Source organism: Echinops telfairi, unplaced genomic scaffold, assembly GCF_000313985.2.
Source record: "Echinops telfairi isolate 266 unplaced genomic scaffold, ASM31398v2 ScPeMD7_3533;HRSCAF=4204_1, whole genome shotgun sequence".
Lineage (NCBI taxonomy): Eukaryota > Metazoa > Chordata > Mammalia > Afrosoricida > Tenrecidae > Echinops > Echinops telfairi.
In genome coordinates this window covers 23,468,812-23,484,149 of record NW_022107432.1, presented here as the reverse complement: position 1 = coordinate 23,484,149, position 15,338 = coordinate 23,468,812, and the positions used below count along the sequence as shown (strand labels likewise).

Sequence of the window (15,338 nt, the reverse complement as noted above, 5' to 3'; positions counted from 1 at the left end):
TTCGTTTTCTAACTTTAGGTCTTGGCACATTTCCTTATAATATTTTGTCCTTTTGAGCTGCCCTTTGCAATCTGTTCAGCTCATTGACTTTCACTTTAGCTACTGTAAACTATTGCATAATTTGAGCACGTGATATAGGTGTTACCTTAGCACTTTCACAGCAGCCTGACATAAAGGTGAATTTCCTTTTCCTGGGTCTACCATACTGCTTTATCCACATTGACCAGCCTGAACGAAGCTCACATGATGATGTATTTTCTTTTAATCATTTTTTAGGGGCTCATACAACTCTTATCACAATCCATACACACATCAATTGTGTAAAGCGCATTTGTACATTCATTGCCCTCAGATGATGCATTTTCTATGTGAGGCATATCACAGCCTTCTGAGGCATAGGACTAATAGACAACACATCAGCACTGCACTCTAAATAGTGAAATTATCAACAGCAAATACAGTAACATTAAAAACTGTGGCACTAAAGAGATTGCAAAACGGACACGTGTGTGTAGCAGGGAACGGAAGCAAAAATGCAGGGCATCACCTCCCTCAAGCTTACGCAGTAACTGTTGACATTTCCCACCATCCGCGCATGGCTGCAGCTTAGTGGTCTGGTGGTGTAGGCTGTCAACCACAAGGTCAGCAGTCTGAAATCATCAGTCACTCCACGGGAGAGAAAGATGCAGCTTTCTGTTTCCGTGAAGACTTCCAGTCTCAGGAACCCAGAGGGGCAGCTTTGCTCTGTCAGGCAGAGTTAACTTAGCAACAGTGAGTACTGGAGCACGTACATGTCCGCACGTGTCTATGAAGGCACTGTGAGCACTGATTTTGGCACCACCAGTAAGTTTTAGCGGGCATGCAAACTCACGAGTGTAGAATCTGCAGGTATCAGAGGAAACCAGCCTCCAACAACCGCAGGGTCAGTAGGTGCAATAGTACGGCAATAATTTATGAAGATTATAGTAAAGTCTTAGGGGACAGGAAAAATAGAATAAAATAAAGGAGTCAGGCCCATTTTATGGCAGCATGCTCACCTCAGCCCCTCTTGATGGTCCATGGGGAACTGGGAGACGAGAGACTGAACCGTTACAATCTTGGGGCATTTATAGGGAGCCATAGACATTCATGTTCAGTAGTTGCATGCATCACAAGGTGGGTGGTATCTACATGAAGGTCCCTGAGCTCAGGTGGAGAATACCCTAATACCAGCATTGGGGGAAGGTATGAGGGGGTTGGGTGACATGGCGGGTAAAGAGAAAAAGATGTCTGCTTTTATAGGGAAATAGAATCAACCAAGTGCTTGCTTTCAGGCAGCATAGATGTTCGGGGAGAATCTGTGGGAATGATATTTAAAGCAGGATAATGTGCTTGGACTTTACCTCTAACTTACCAACATGGAGGCTTTCCTACCATGGAATACTGGCTTTCCAGATTCCCTCTGTTATAAGTTAGGGAATATAGTTCTCGTCATATTTCCCTCAGTGGTAGTTTCCCACATGCAGGTAATAAGAATCAACGTTATTTACCTATTCATAACAGTATGTGTCCATGGAATCGCGTCATCTTGACCTCCAGCTGTTCTGGATGTGGCTCACGAGAGACTGGTCTGTTCACGTCCCTTCATTTTTGAGTGTTACCTTTGTTAGATTTGTGTAGAACTCAACAGTCCTGACCCTGCTCATCCTTTGTATGTCTGAGACCCGCTTAATTTCATAGTAGTCCCTCTCTGGGAACCTTGGAGCCAAGGTCTATCCAGTGTGCCCCTCCCCCCCGACCTCTCCTTAGAATGTCGCCTTTGCCCACACCAGTTTCACCCCACATTCATCATTCTCTCGGGAGCACTGACCCATTGATTCTAGTTTATCCACCCAAATTCTGATCTCTTTTCCATCCGGAAGGACCTCCATGCTATTTCAGCTCTTGCTGTTCTGCTACAGGTGGGAAATTACCCTGTAGAAGGGACTCGGGGTGATCTTTGGATTCTGTAGTTGTGTGCTGTCTAGTACAATCCCTGCTCCATGGACTTCTGTAGTTTTACGGTCGCTCTTAGTGGGAGGTTGCGTTACACTGCAGGCAATCCAGAGCCTGGAGTGGACGTCTCCAAATTCATTTCAACCAGGGAAAGTTTCCTAGGTTTACTAAGAACCTTCTGTGTGCTCGATTTAATCCTAACGACTTTACAAGTGAGTATGTTAAATCCTTTCAGAACTGCTGCAAGTCATACGCCTGAGCCCGCAGCCCCCTGCTTCTAAAGCCCTGGTTCTTTTTTACCTTTCTTTGAACACTCCATTTGCTGTAAGACCACCAGGAGGCGGGTTGTGAGGGTGTTTTGTTCAAGTGTGCACAGGGATGCTATCCGTTAGAACCGAAGTGAACACACTTCCCAACAACAAGGCACGGAGTCGAGAAAAACTACAGGAAACATACTGAGTCAGTCTTGGAGCTACGTTTGTCTAGCCTCTAAATGCTGAGAGATGCCCTACCTTGATGGCGAAAGGTTAGCAGTAATATATGTACATACGCACATACGCACACATGTATTTAATTTATATTTTAATGTGCTTGCCACCTCTCCCCCAAAATAAACAGTCAGCCTTTGTGTGGACATGGTGCTGGAACTGGGAAGTGCAGAAGCGCCGCACAGGACCTCTCCAATTCTCTTGCCGACAAGCACCTTGTGTTGCTGTGCTGTGGGCCACAAGGTAGCTCTGCTCAGTATTTTTAAAAATCTGTAGGAAGAGCTGTTCATGCCTCAGAATCCTAGACTGTACTGAGTCTGAGCCTCCATTCTGTCCTCCTCAGCGGGATTGGTCTGTGAGCTATTATTTCCCAACTGCAGATGTTTGGCACGTATTTAGTGCCTCACTCATATTACGTGTTCCGCAAATATTTGTTGAGCAAATGTCTTCTTATGTTGTTCAAAGTACAGAGAGATTAATATGCTGCCTCTACTTTACTTAAACTGCTTGAGTATTTTTGCTTGTCTTATCCAATGAAAATAGCCTTGTTTACTTATAAGCCACCTATTTTTAAGGAGTTAATTTGTAATTATGTACAAGAAATCCTTCCCATCCTGAATTGTATCATTTCAAATGCTCATCTTGTGCCCAGCCAAAGCACGCAGGACCTGTGAACTTCTTGCATGTTTTGGGAACTCTTCTGGTCCCCCACTCAGGACTGGGCTCCATTCTAAGGGTCCTGTAAGTTGATTCTGACTTAAGTCAAAAACCTCTTTTTCCTTTTCACTTTCACTGTTGTTGGTTTCTATTACCATTACTTTTAGAAATTTGTCATCGGCTTGGAGCCAAGAAACATAGATTTATTTTAATCCATATTTACATGCATAAAAATACACAAGTCGTAACAGTCTACTCCGATGGTGAAGATTTGGTCAACTTTGACTTTTTTTTCCAGTTGAGATACTTAGGGAAGGTTCTGGATTACCCTGGAATGGGATTGGATCCCTAGTAAAAATTAATACGTATTATCTGTCTGGTCCTTTTCTCTCTTTCTTCATGTGTCTCATGCTAACAGCACACTGCTCCCTGAATGCTGTCCCCCTTAGCAAAGTGATGAGGGTTTGGGTCCGTATTTTCACGTAACCGAAGCCCTGATTTGAGTTTAGCATAAAAAGCACCAAACTAGTCCCTTCCTTGTCAAAATCTTTTGAAAAAATTCTGCCCCTCCTCTTTGTTGTTTCTACGTCTGATGCATTTGTTTTATATTCAAAATCCATTATAGCCCGATCTGCCCATTCACTTTCTTACTGATCTGTGAGTCGGTGCTGTATCGGTGACACCAAGCCCTAAATTCCACATTCTCGCCACGTGGACCATTTTCCACCAATCTCTTCCACCACATTATCTTGATCAAATGCTTAGTGTGCGTTCACATAACATGGAAGGTTTTTTACCCATATCCCATGAATATATTTTCCTGAAACTTTCTCCCAGGAAGAAAGTACAACATTCTAGTCAAAAGTGGGGTTTGGCATTTTCTAAAATGTCAACAACTGAGGCTCTGTGCGTTCAGAAATGCTGTTGGTCCCAGGAATCCCCTGTGTGTCTTCGCTTGAGAAAGGCCGTCTGTTACTAGAGGAGGAAGCCTAAGAAGCTCATTGCTACAGAGATCGTAGTCCAGGCTTTTGGGAGTTAGGATGGGATGGAGGTCAAAGTTGGATGCCTGGAAAAGGAATGTATTACTATGGTGTTCCTCTGGAAAGTTACTTACCATTATACTCGTGTGTAAGCCACGGTTTACAGCACATTTTTAATGCCGTTTTTGTGGTAAAATTAGGTGCCTTGGCTGATAGTCGGGGTGGCTTAAACTCAGGTATATATGGTACCTTTCTCTGAAGCTTGTGTGTTTTTAAAATTTGTGAATAAGACCCAGCCACTAAGTTGTTTTCTCTATTAAGTTGGTGATGTTTTTAACTTGAATATCAATCTGGGGTTTCTCTGATCCATAAATTGATTTCATAGAGCCTGGACTTTCTAGGTCGATCAGTTCGTGCTAATTTCTCATTTATGTACATGCATATATAATTGAGGAAAAGAAAGGAAGGCCTCATGATGTGAAGGAGAGGATTTTTCACTTGGGAGACAGCTGCTGAAGAGTCACAAGAATGCATGTACTGTGGTCAGAGAACTGCCCTCTGACACGTGGGCTTCAAATGCTGACAGGGAAAGCATGCTCCGCTACATCACGCAAAAGATATCCAAGTGTGTGTGCCATGAAAGCAAGGGGTCCTTCCCTGCCTGGACCCCACATGACCACTGTTGTCCCAGCTTCTTGTTTTTCCTTCCTGTGCAGGTGCCTGCAGGTTAATATTTTATCTTGGTAAATAGTGGCATGCCACATAAACGGCTCTGGACTTGTTTCACTTAACATGTATCTGTAGGGTTGTTATCTAATGAACACTTGACTTTTTCTTGCTCGTGGCTCGAGTCACGTGATATCAGCCAGATTGAGTACGCACTACGTTTGTTATGTGTTGCTGGGTTAAATGCCATTGTTGTGTTGAACGTGTTTTGCGCGTGCCCCATGAAGGGTATCATTCTGTAGTTTCCCCGTGAGATCCTTAGGAGCCCTGGTGCTGTAGAGGTTGCACAGTGGGCTTTGATCCTCATGGTCCGCAGTTGGAAACCAGCGGCACCTCCCTGAGAGAAAGACTGGGCTTTCTACTCCTGTAAACAGTTACAGTCCAAGAAACCCCTAGGGGGTTGCCATGAGTCACCATTGACTCCATGGAGTGTAGCTGGAGTTATCCTTGCCCTTGGTGGCATAGTGGTTCCACCTTGGTCTGTGATCTGAAAGGTCAGCAGTTAGAAATCACCAGCCACTCCGCAGAAGAAAAATGAGGCTTTCTAACTCTGGAAAGAGATACAGTCTCCGTAACCCACAGGGACCGTACTCCCCTAACCCACAGGGTGGGTCACTGGGAACCGGCATTGCCTGGACGGCAGTGAGCTTAGTGTGGTTTGATTTTAACCTTTGTCTGGTTTTGCTGTTGGTTGTGTTGGCATTTAAAACAAACTGGAAACTATCCTGTTTGTAATCACTGAAAGAATTTGTGCTATGATCGGCATTCATTTTTAAATGTGTGAGAGAATTCACCAGTGAAGCAAACTGGCAAGGCCTAGAATTTTTCTTTATAAGGAAGTTTGTAATAGATTAAATTTCCTTGGTAGTTATTAGAGCTTTATTTTGTCTTGTATCAGATTTGGTGCATTCAGTTTTACAAGGCGTGTGTTTGCTTATTGATGCCATCGAACTCCGTGACCCACGCTATGCACATTTCCTTAGGCATGTGAGGGCGGACTTCAGTGACCACCTCGCTCATTCCTCATTCTGAGAGCCCTTGTTGTCTTTCTTTTCAAAGAATCCACTTTCATTTCTCTTTTACCTGTTTTGTACTTTATGTTAGGACTTTCTTCTTTGATTTATGGGTTTAGAGTGTATTGTTTGATTTCCAAGTATTTTAGGCTTTTTAAAAAACATGCTATACTGTAATTACCTGTTCTTGAGATTTCAGTCTTTTAAACCTTACTAAGACTTGTTTTATAGGATAGGAAGAATCTTGAACTTCCCTTATGCACTGTGGGAAAAAAAGTAGATTCTGCAGTTGTTGGGCGTAATATTCTATAAATATCAATTAGGACAAGCTGATAATGTCATTCAAGTGATTGATGATTTGTGTGTGTGCTTAATTCTATAAATTACTGAGAAAGGGATATTAAAATCCTCAGGTGTATGTGGATTTGTCTACTTTTAGTTTAGCATTTGTTTCATGTATTTCTAAGCTATTTTTTTAGGCACTTGAATTTGCATTTATAAGTGTTATGAATTCCTGAAGTATTGATTCTTTCATCATTATGCAGTGTTCTTATTACCTCTGGTGTTATTCTTGTCTTAAAGTCGATTTGATAGATGTTAATATAGCTACTCCAGTTTTATATGATCATTGTCTTCATGCTATAACTTTTTCCATCCTTTAATCAATTTGTACCTTTATAATTAAAGCATGTTAATTATAGGCAGAAGTTTGATAGTCCTTTTAAAAAGTAGTCTGATAATCTGCCTTTTAATTTGTAGGGTTTAGTTCCTTTATACTTAATGTAACTATTGATGTGGCTGTAACTTAATGATTAATGTGCATATTGATTTAGGCTTGCTGTTTTTCTTTTACTTTCTCCTTGTCCCATGTGTTTTTTATTCTTTCCTTCCTTGTTTTATGCCTTTCAGGCACAAAAAATATAATCTTTAATGTTGGCCCATTTACTCATATACATACGTTCTTGATTGTATAGATTCATATGCAATCAAACCTTCATCTGTTTCTGTGGATCACAGGTCAGTAAACATTTTCTATAACATTCAGAAACTAAATATATTAGGTATTTCAGGCCACATAGGGTCTCTGTCAGATATTCTATTTTTCTATAACCATTTAGATATCTGAAAAACATTCTTCATATGCTGTACAAAAACAGGCTGCATGCAAGCTGTAATTTGCCAATTTCTGTTGTGGATTCATGTTACAATCAGATACCATTTCCCTTTAGTGTGTTTATGAATTCTTTCAGTTTATATTTATCTGAAAAATGTTTTTATATTGTGCTCAGTTTTCTTGAATAAAAACATCAGAGTTGATGAGGCCAGGAGGCTGTTACTTTTCAACATTTTAAAGATTTGTTTCTGGGGATAAACCAGCTGTAATTAGCATATCTGGAAAGCGTATCTTTGTGAAATGCAGTGGATTCCTCCTTCAGGGTTCCCTGTTTCTCCCTGAGCATTAGCAGTTTGGTTGTGGTATACCACAATGCTCACTGTTTGTGTTTGTTTCCATGGGCCTTGTTGAGTTTTTTGGTTAATAAATGGAGTGTTTTGGTTTTTTTCCCAACTAAAGTTTAAGTTCAATATCACCCAATGTTCTTTTCAGTTCTTTGGGCTTTGGTTACACTGTAGTATAATTGGGATGCTCTAATTCGTGTATGCTTTTCAAGCTCTCTGTTCGTGTCCTCTGCCCATTTTTTAATGGATTATTTCTGTTTCCTGCAGGGTAGAGACGTTTGAGATTAGCCCTTGTCTGGTACATCGTCGTTTCCCCGTCTGCGGGCTCTCTGTACTCTTGGTGAAGTCTTAGCGTGTTCACAAGCACGTGCTTTCAGGGGGTCCCACTCATCTGTTTCGTGTGGGCTTTGTTATATTTGATCATGCACATATGCCCTGTATCACGGTCCATACGTTGGTCCCTGCCTTTCCACTGATGAGCTGTATCGTTCTAGGTTTTATCCATCGTAAGCTAGTGTTTGTATGTCGAGTGATATATGGGTCTGCTTTCATTTTCTGCACATGGAAATCCAGTTTGCCTATACCGTATATTGAGGAGATTCTCTCTTCTCCATTTAATGTATTTCCGCGCTTTGTCAAAAATCAGGTGTCCGTTTCGTTCCTCAGTTCTGGTCCATTGGTCTGTGCGTCTCTTCCCGCCCTGGTGTCTGACTCCCGTGGACGTGTGGTGGCTTTGAGACTGCAAAGTGAGAGAGCGAGAGACAGACTTCTTATTTGTTCTTCTCCAGCAGTCCTTTCTTTGTCTCTGCCCCTTTCCTTTCCAGATAAAGTTGGTTTTTCCATCAGTCCATGTTAGTTTAGGTGGGTAGTGGCTTTCTAAAAGCTCCCATTCTCCCGAGGTTTTAAAGTTTGTGGGAGTACAGACGGCATCTGTTTATTTCCGTGGGTTCGCTTGTGTTTCTCTCGTGTCGCTTATTCCATTTCTTATTTGTGATATTTGCGTCTTTAGGTTTGCCGGTGGTCTGTCAATTTTGTTAATCCGATCAAAGAACCAATCTCTTCTCGCGTTGATACTATTGTTTTTCCTGTTTTCTGACTCATTTCTGTTCTCATCTTCATTATTTCTGTTCTTCTGGCAGCTGTAGGCTTAATTTTGCTGCTCTTTTTCTAATTGTTTGAGGTGTTGATTTTGGTACTTCTTTTTTGATACGTGTGTTTATTGCTATAAATTGCCCCAAGTACAGCTTTTTCTTTGACCCAAAGGTTTTGGTATGTTGTATTTCCATTCTCAGTTGTTTGAAGGATATTTTTTTTCCTGTCATTACTTTTTATTTTTCAATACAAAAGTGACCTGGTTCACATGAATTGCCAGCTAAAATTTATGCTTAAAAAAGTAAATACTCTGTATTAAAGAGAAAATTCTAAGAAATGTTCTTCATGCTCACATATAAAACAGGATTATGATGCATATAATGTATTGAAATAAAAATTCACAAACGGTGGCTGCAATTGTCAACCCTTAGCCAAATACAGCATATACCCACAGTTCTTATATGCATAAACAATTCAAAATTAAAGTCTGTAATGGAAATGTCAAGAAGTCATAACCACTTCACTACTGATGGGTTGTACTATCCCTGCAACCAGGCACAGCAGATGTGCACCTCTGATAGACTCTTTAGAAATTTAAAGCTATCCTAGCTATAAATAAGGAATATGTAAACATGATGTACATCGTGATGCCAAAGCATGAGGGCTATTAAAAAAGAAGATGTGAAGTAAACACCTCAGGTCTCTCTGTAAGCCACTTTCCACTGATTTCGAAAGCTATGGTTTTGTAATTGTCTTAAAAAGGAAAATGCTCCTATGCTGCTGCAGGCAGTAATGTCCTTCTACATTCTCGACTACAGTGCGGTCTTCCCAGCTTCTTGCAGAGCTTGACCTATCTTGTCAAGATTTCGTCAGGAAAGTCAGCTGGTCATATTTTCAGCAGCTGACCATGGGCTCTGACCGCATTCAGACTGGCGGCCGTGGTTCGCCGTGGCCGAAGGGGGTGGGGTGAAGGAATTTTTTAAAGAACATTTTTATTGTGAACTAGGTGGGGATTCAGATTTCAGAGCATAGGTTTTCAGCTCAACACTGTTGAGTGCTTACCAAGCTTGTGGTGCTGTTTGCTTCGTGGGAGAAAGATGGTAAGGGTCTCGTCCCAGCAGCTCTCGCCCCAGAGGGGTGCTGTGACTCGGCTCGACGGCAGTGAGGTCGCTTTGGGTTTGTGTCTGCGTTCCTTATCCGCTCCCAGAGGTAGTTACTTGTCATTTGTGCCTTTGCGCTTGTTTCAGGAATTACTACACATTTGGGTTTCTTCTTGTTTATTTTGTTGAAACGTACTCATTTTCTCTGAGGGTGCCGTGTTAATGATTAATTTCTTCCCTGACTTAAAGCCGTCTGTTCTCTCTTGAAATCGACTTGATTTCTTCTCCATTTGAAAGTTCTTCATCTCCACTGTAATTGGAGATACATTTTCTTTGTGGTTGTCTGCATTGGGAATGGATCCTAATGACACCATGTCTTGCCGGGTGGTTTCGGCAGCTGTGATGAATAAGTCCACACCTTGTGGAAGTCCGTGGGGAATAGACAGTGAGTGGTCGAGGCCAATCCCAGTCCAAGGTCTGAGAAGATAGGCAGTGCCCAACAGATGCTAAGTTGCTTTTTGTTGTTGTTGTTTTAGCCTATTTGATAAACAGATGGTTCATCATAGTTGACCTTGAAAAATTACTACACTGTTTCCCCGAAAATAAGACAGTGTCTTATATTAATTTTTGCTCCCAAAGATGCACTAGGTCTTATTTTTCCATGAAGAAGAACACGGTACACATTTGCTTATTGTTTTATTGTTTTATTATTAAAAGAGACCTCACACTTCCTGTCTGCTCCGGCTGCGCTGTGGCCAACAGTGAGCTGCGTGGCAGCGCCCACCGCTATAGTCCAGAGTCCAGAGTTACAGTAGCTTCAGGAGGCCTTATTTTGGGGGAAGGTCTGGTTTTCGGGGGGATGCGTTATATTTCAGCGAGAGGCAAAACTGTTAAGTAGGTCTTATTTTGGGGGGAATGTCTTACTTTTGGGCAAACAGAGTAGGTACTAAAGGTACCAGGAATCAAGAAAAATGAGGAAACTGAGGTGAAACAGGTAGTTCCTTAAAAAAAACAAAAAACTTGAAGAGTATGAAAAATTTTGAATAGTATTCAAAGATCTTCCTTTCCAGAATCTTATGCCTAGATGACAGTGCTAGTGACTTCTACCACATTTTGAAGGCGCAGTTAAAACTTCTGTCACTCAGGTTACTACAGAAAGTCAGAGCTGCCCAGCTTTTATGACACTAGTGTCACCTTGGTTCTCACCTTGATTCTCACCGTGATAAAGGCAGTGCAGGAAGAGGAGACATTATAAACCCACTTCTTTTGTTGCTGTAGACGAGGGTCCTGAAGAAAACATTAGCTGTCTGAACCCAAGAGTGATACATCACAATCAAATGGAGTTTGGCTCAGGAATCTAAAGATAGTCCTTTAAATAAGTTTTTATGTAGTTTAATTCAGAAGAGTATGTTAGAAACTTTAAAAGCTGTTTATGATGTACTTGTGTATAAGCCGCCCCGAATATCCGCTGAGGCACCTATTTTTACAACAAAAACTGCATTAAAAATGTGCTGAAAAACTTGGCTTATACTCAAAATATATATGGTACTTAGCAAACTAGGTATATAATGGAACCTTACTGTGTACCTGGTGTTGGATTTTGAAACCCTGGTTTTTTAATGGACAATATAAACATCATAAATGAGGATGAATGATATCATGGATCTGACTCATGGACTCATCACATAGCTTCACAAGTTACCAGCATCTGGCAGCCCCTTCTTAGTCTGTACTTTCTCTCTATCTATCTATCTATCTATCTATCTATCTATCTATCTATCTCTGTCTCGCTTTCTTTCTTGCCTTTCCAGGTTACTTAAAAGTAATAGCTCTCCACCACCATCAGCACCATAGAAATTAACAGTAGCTCATCAATCTTTATATCTAGCCAGGGTTAAGATTGTCCTGGTTTATAAATGTGATTTCAAAGTTTACATATTGCATTAATTACTGTGCTTCTCGGTGGTTTTAAAAATCTATAGTAACTTTCTCTCCCTCTTTTTTCCCCCTAAACAATAAACCAGTTGTCTTAGTTAACGAAGGCTGCAATAACAAAATACCACAACGGGATCAGTTTAACAAATACTTATTTTCTCACAGTTTAAAGATGCAGGAAGGAGGTAGTCAGGTGTTGCTCTGTCGACTGTAGAAGAAGGGCGTGGTCGCTTCTGCCCTCTTTGTGTGGCTTGGCATGCCTCTCTCCTTGCCTCTGCTTCTCTCGATTGCTTTTTTATAGCTCTAAAAATGGTTGGTTTAAGATACACATCGTATTAATCCTTTCCATTACCATAACAAACAAAAAAGTCCTTTCCCAAATGGGATTATGACCATAAGCATAGAGGTTCGAGGTAACAGCACACATTTTGGGGAGTACCGTTAAGTACCGTCTGAAAGTTCATGTGCTTGCCACTTGGGAATCACATTCACCCCATCATATCATCCCAAAAGTCATAAATTCAAAAATCTCATATGAGACGGAATCTTGATTATAAATGTGAGAAATTGGATGAAAAGGAGGGATAACAGGCACCAAGCAACTCTCACACTCAGAAAAAATTATATTAGCTCTTAGGGCTTGACAGTACTCGTCTGTTCTATAGGACCTTCGAGGCAAGGGCTGTATATGCTGAGCAGTGTATGTGCTGACATGTTGTCAGGACAGACCAGTCCCTGGAGAAGGACAGCATGTTAGGCAGTGTGGAGACAATAGCAAAGGACAGAAAGGCCCTCAAGGAGATGGACTGACGCCGTGGCTGCAACCATGGGCTCAGGCACAGGAACGACTGTCAGGATGGTATCGGACCGGCCAGTGTTTCGTTTGTTCGTTGTGCAGGAGGTCGCAGTGGGTCAAAACTGACTTGATGGCACCTAGCAACAAGGCAACGGCTCTGCCCTTAGATATGGAGGTGGATTCTGGGTAGAGGAGGCTCCTTGGCTCTAAGCTGCAGCTCCTCCTAGCCTGTTCTCTGTTTGGCAACTCTGCTCCCCTATTGCCCTAATCCACCTGAGTGGCAACTTCATCCCTTTAGCCCCAGCAGCCCCTCAGGGGTGGCAGCCCCATCTTCAGCTCTAGGCAATGGCTCTCTACCCCTTGCACGCAGGAATGGTCATGCCATCAATAGAGTATATTGCTAATAAATCTATGAGATCCAGAAGGTCTACATTTCCTCCAAAGCAAGGATGTGAAGCGGGCAGGGAAGTTAGGGTACTGGAAACAAAGGAGCAGAGCACAGTGAACGAGCTGGCTGGCGCATTGTGGACATTGTAACTAGCGATGGCTCTCCGTCTCATTTCTTGGACTCACGAAGAACTCCTGTGTAGGGTATATTTGTAAGTGTATCTGGCTGACGGTATTGATGAAAGCAGATGAAGGCGCCACTGTGAAGTCATCCATCTGTGGAGCTTTCCCCTCCGGATGCTTCGTGGGCGGCGGCCATATGTGTTCTGTGACCGTTAGACATATGGACCAAGGGAGGACATTCATATCAGTCTGTATGTTGAATACTTAGAAAAGTTCACTTAAACTTAACATAGCTTAACATTTAAACTCCCCATTGCTTTGAAGCCCCTTGATTTAAAATATCTACTTCCAGGAAGGTATTTGTAGTCTTGAGAATTTAAACAGATTTTTAATCTGCTCTACATACATCTGTGTGTTTTAATATAAAATATAATTTCACCAAATATTGGAGGCAAAATTACTGTTTTATAGTACTTTTTCTTCTGAGACTCTGTGGTACACATCCACACTGAGAAGCAGGGTCTTCAGCTGATTCCCTGATCAAAACCTGAAAGGTCTTTGGAGATGGTAGAGCCTCTCTTAAAAAACAGGAAAAGTCACTATGATGCCCTCCAGGATGGGTTCCAGTTGGAAGTTATTCTATTGTGAAACATACTTTATGAGACTGATTTTTTTTTTCTTTAACTTTACAGAGACTGTGCAGTTGATCCAACTTGTGTTTTGTGCATGGAGTGCTTTCTGGGAAGTGTTCACAGAGACCATCGCTACAGGGTTAGTAATATCAAGATGACGGCCATGTGCAGTATTGAATTTCCTGTGCAGTGACCTTTCCTTCCTGTTTTAAGACCCAGAGTTAACATTTAAAAGGAGCGGGAAGAGTGGGTTTAGCACTGTACTATTACATAATTTTAAACGTAGTGGTGCATTATAAATGGTCAGGACCAATATCAAACTTTCAACAAAGCTGTAGTGCACCTCTTCCCAGATCACTGAAGCTTTGCAACAGGCTTATGAGAATGCTACAGTAATTGTAAAACAACAGCTTTCAGATGGATCAAGCATCTCTAAAAAGGTTAAGAAGATCCAGAGATGGCTTTGGGGTGGAGAGGTCAGCTCAGAATGTGATGGCAGCTGATTTGGGGGCCTCCTTAGGGATCAGGAGTCATCCTGGTGGGTTTTCTCAAAGGACACATGATCAAGGGGCTTATGAGGAGGAACTCTGAAGAAAGCGACCATTGCTCTGGTAAGGACCCGCCTGGGAAGTTGCACTGAAGGCTGTTGCTCCTTCTGTCAGTGGACCTGCTCGTGCGTGGAGGGTCGCCGGGCTGTTGTGTGGTGAATTCCCTTGGAAAGCCTTACCCATCCACCCTACCTGCCCCTCGGCTCTAATCTTGCCCCTTTAGATGTCTTTTTACTCCCCAAACTCAAAAGACATTGAAAAGGAAGAAGATTGGAGTCCCTTAAAGACTGTGACCACCGTGTTGGTGGTGGGCATCAAGGAGCCAGCCCTCTTCAGGGGAGGACTGCTGGGATGGACCGGTAGACCCAGGTGGGGGCTGTGTCAAGAAACAAGAGCTTCACTTTTTCTATTTTTATTTTTTTAATAAAGGCTTCTATAATTTTGTGTAGTTATGCTTTTTAGTTTGCCTTCGCCTATTTAAGAATTGTTCTTTCTGTTGGTCTTCTTTTACAGAAGCTTTGCATTTCGTAATATTGTTCAGGGGGTGTCTACCACCGGGTCTCATCGGCCCATTCCAGGGCACAAGACCAGCCAGTTCTATGCCTTCCCTGCCGTAATGCAGTCATGGGCTTAACAGACCCACTGATGACTCCCAAGCCTGTCCTAGTCCTCGATTGGAAGAAAGTCAAAGCCATGAAGATTTAGAGGCGAAAGAACTGTTGCTTGATGGAATTTTCACTCTATCCTCAAATGAAAAGGAATGGATCATTCATTTAAATAAATGCAAACCCTCTTGGGTTCGGGACTTTTCACTCCCGCCCCCCGCCCCCTCTTTTTTTTTTTTGGCTTACCCTTCCTCTGTGCTGATAATAATGAACTAAAACAACCACAAAATTTGGCCCCTTATATTCCTGTGTGTCCTCTCGGTTCTATGAGTCAGTAAGAAAACCTCAGTTCCCTTCAGCTCCTACCTGGGTTTGGTAAAGAAATAAGCGCATAAGCTGTAGGGTGGGGCGGTCTTTCATTTTGGAAATGGCGACCTGCCCATGCTTCTTGGCCAATAGCCAGACAGTTGTTGGGAATAACTGAAAATACACTGTTTCTGTAGTTTTTAGTGCTGGTGAAGAGAAACTATTTTTGTTGGTCTCTTTCTGTAGGATATCTAGGACTTGTCCAGGCAATAGCTGCAGGGATCTTTATACTCTCGAATCCGTGCTACAGCGGCATAGGACAGCACCCTATTAGCTTTTATCAATTGAGCCCACGTTTATGCAATGTAGGGAAAGCCACTAGGGTCCTTGTGATTTCCGGATGAGGGAAAATGGTGTGCATGGGAGATTCTGCCTCGTTACAGTGTCTGTAGTTTATGAGGTACTATAAAGTAGCTTATTGTATTTTAAAATCACTTAGATGAGCCTATAGGCTAATT

General features: G+C 42.1%; 1 protein-coding gene across 1 annotated transcript in view; it reads left to right on the top strand.

The window, feature by feature from the left end:
* Positions 1-15,338, top strand: part of UBR2 (ubiquitin protein ligase E3 component n-recognin 2) — a 116,489-nt gene that overhangs the window by 17,444 nt on the left and 83,707 nt on the right. The window contains exon 3 of the mRNA XM_045294770.1: positions 13,422-13,500. Coding sequence (XP_045150705.1) covers positions 13,422-13,500 — 79 coding nt within the window. The remainder of the gene's footprint in view (positions 1-13,421; positions 13,501-15,338) is intronic.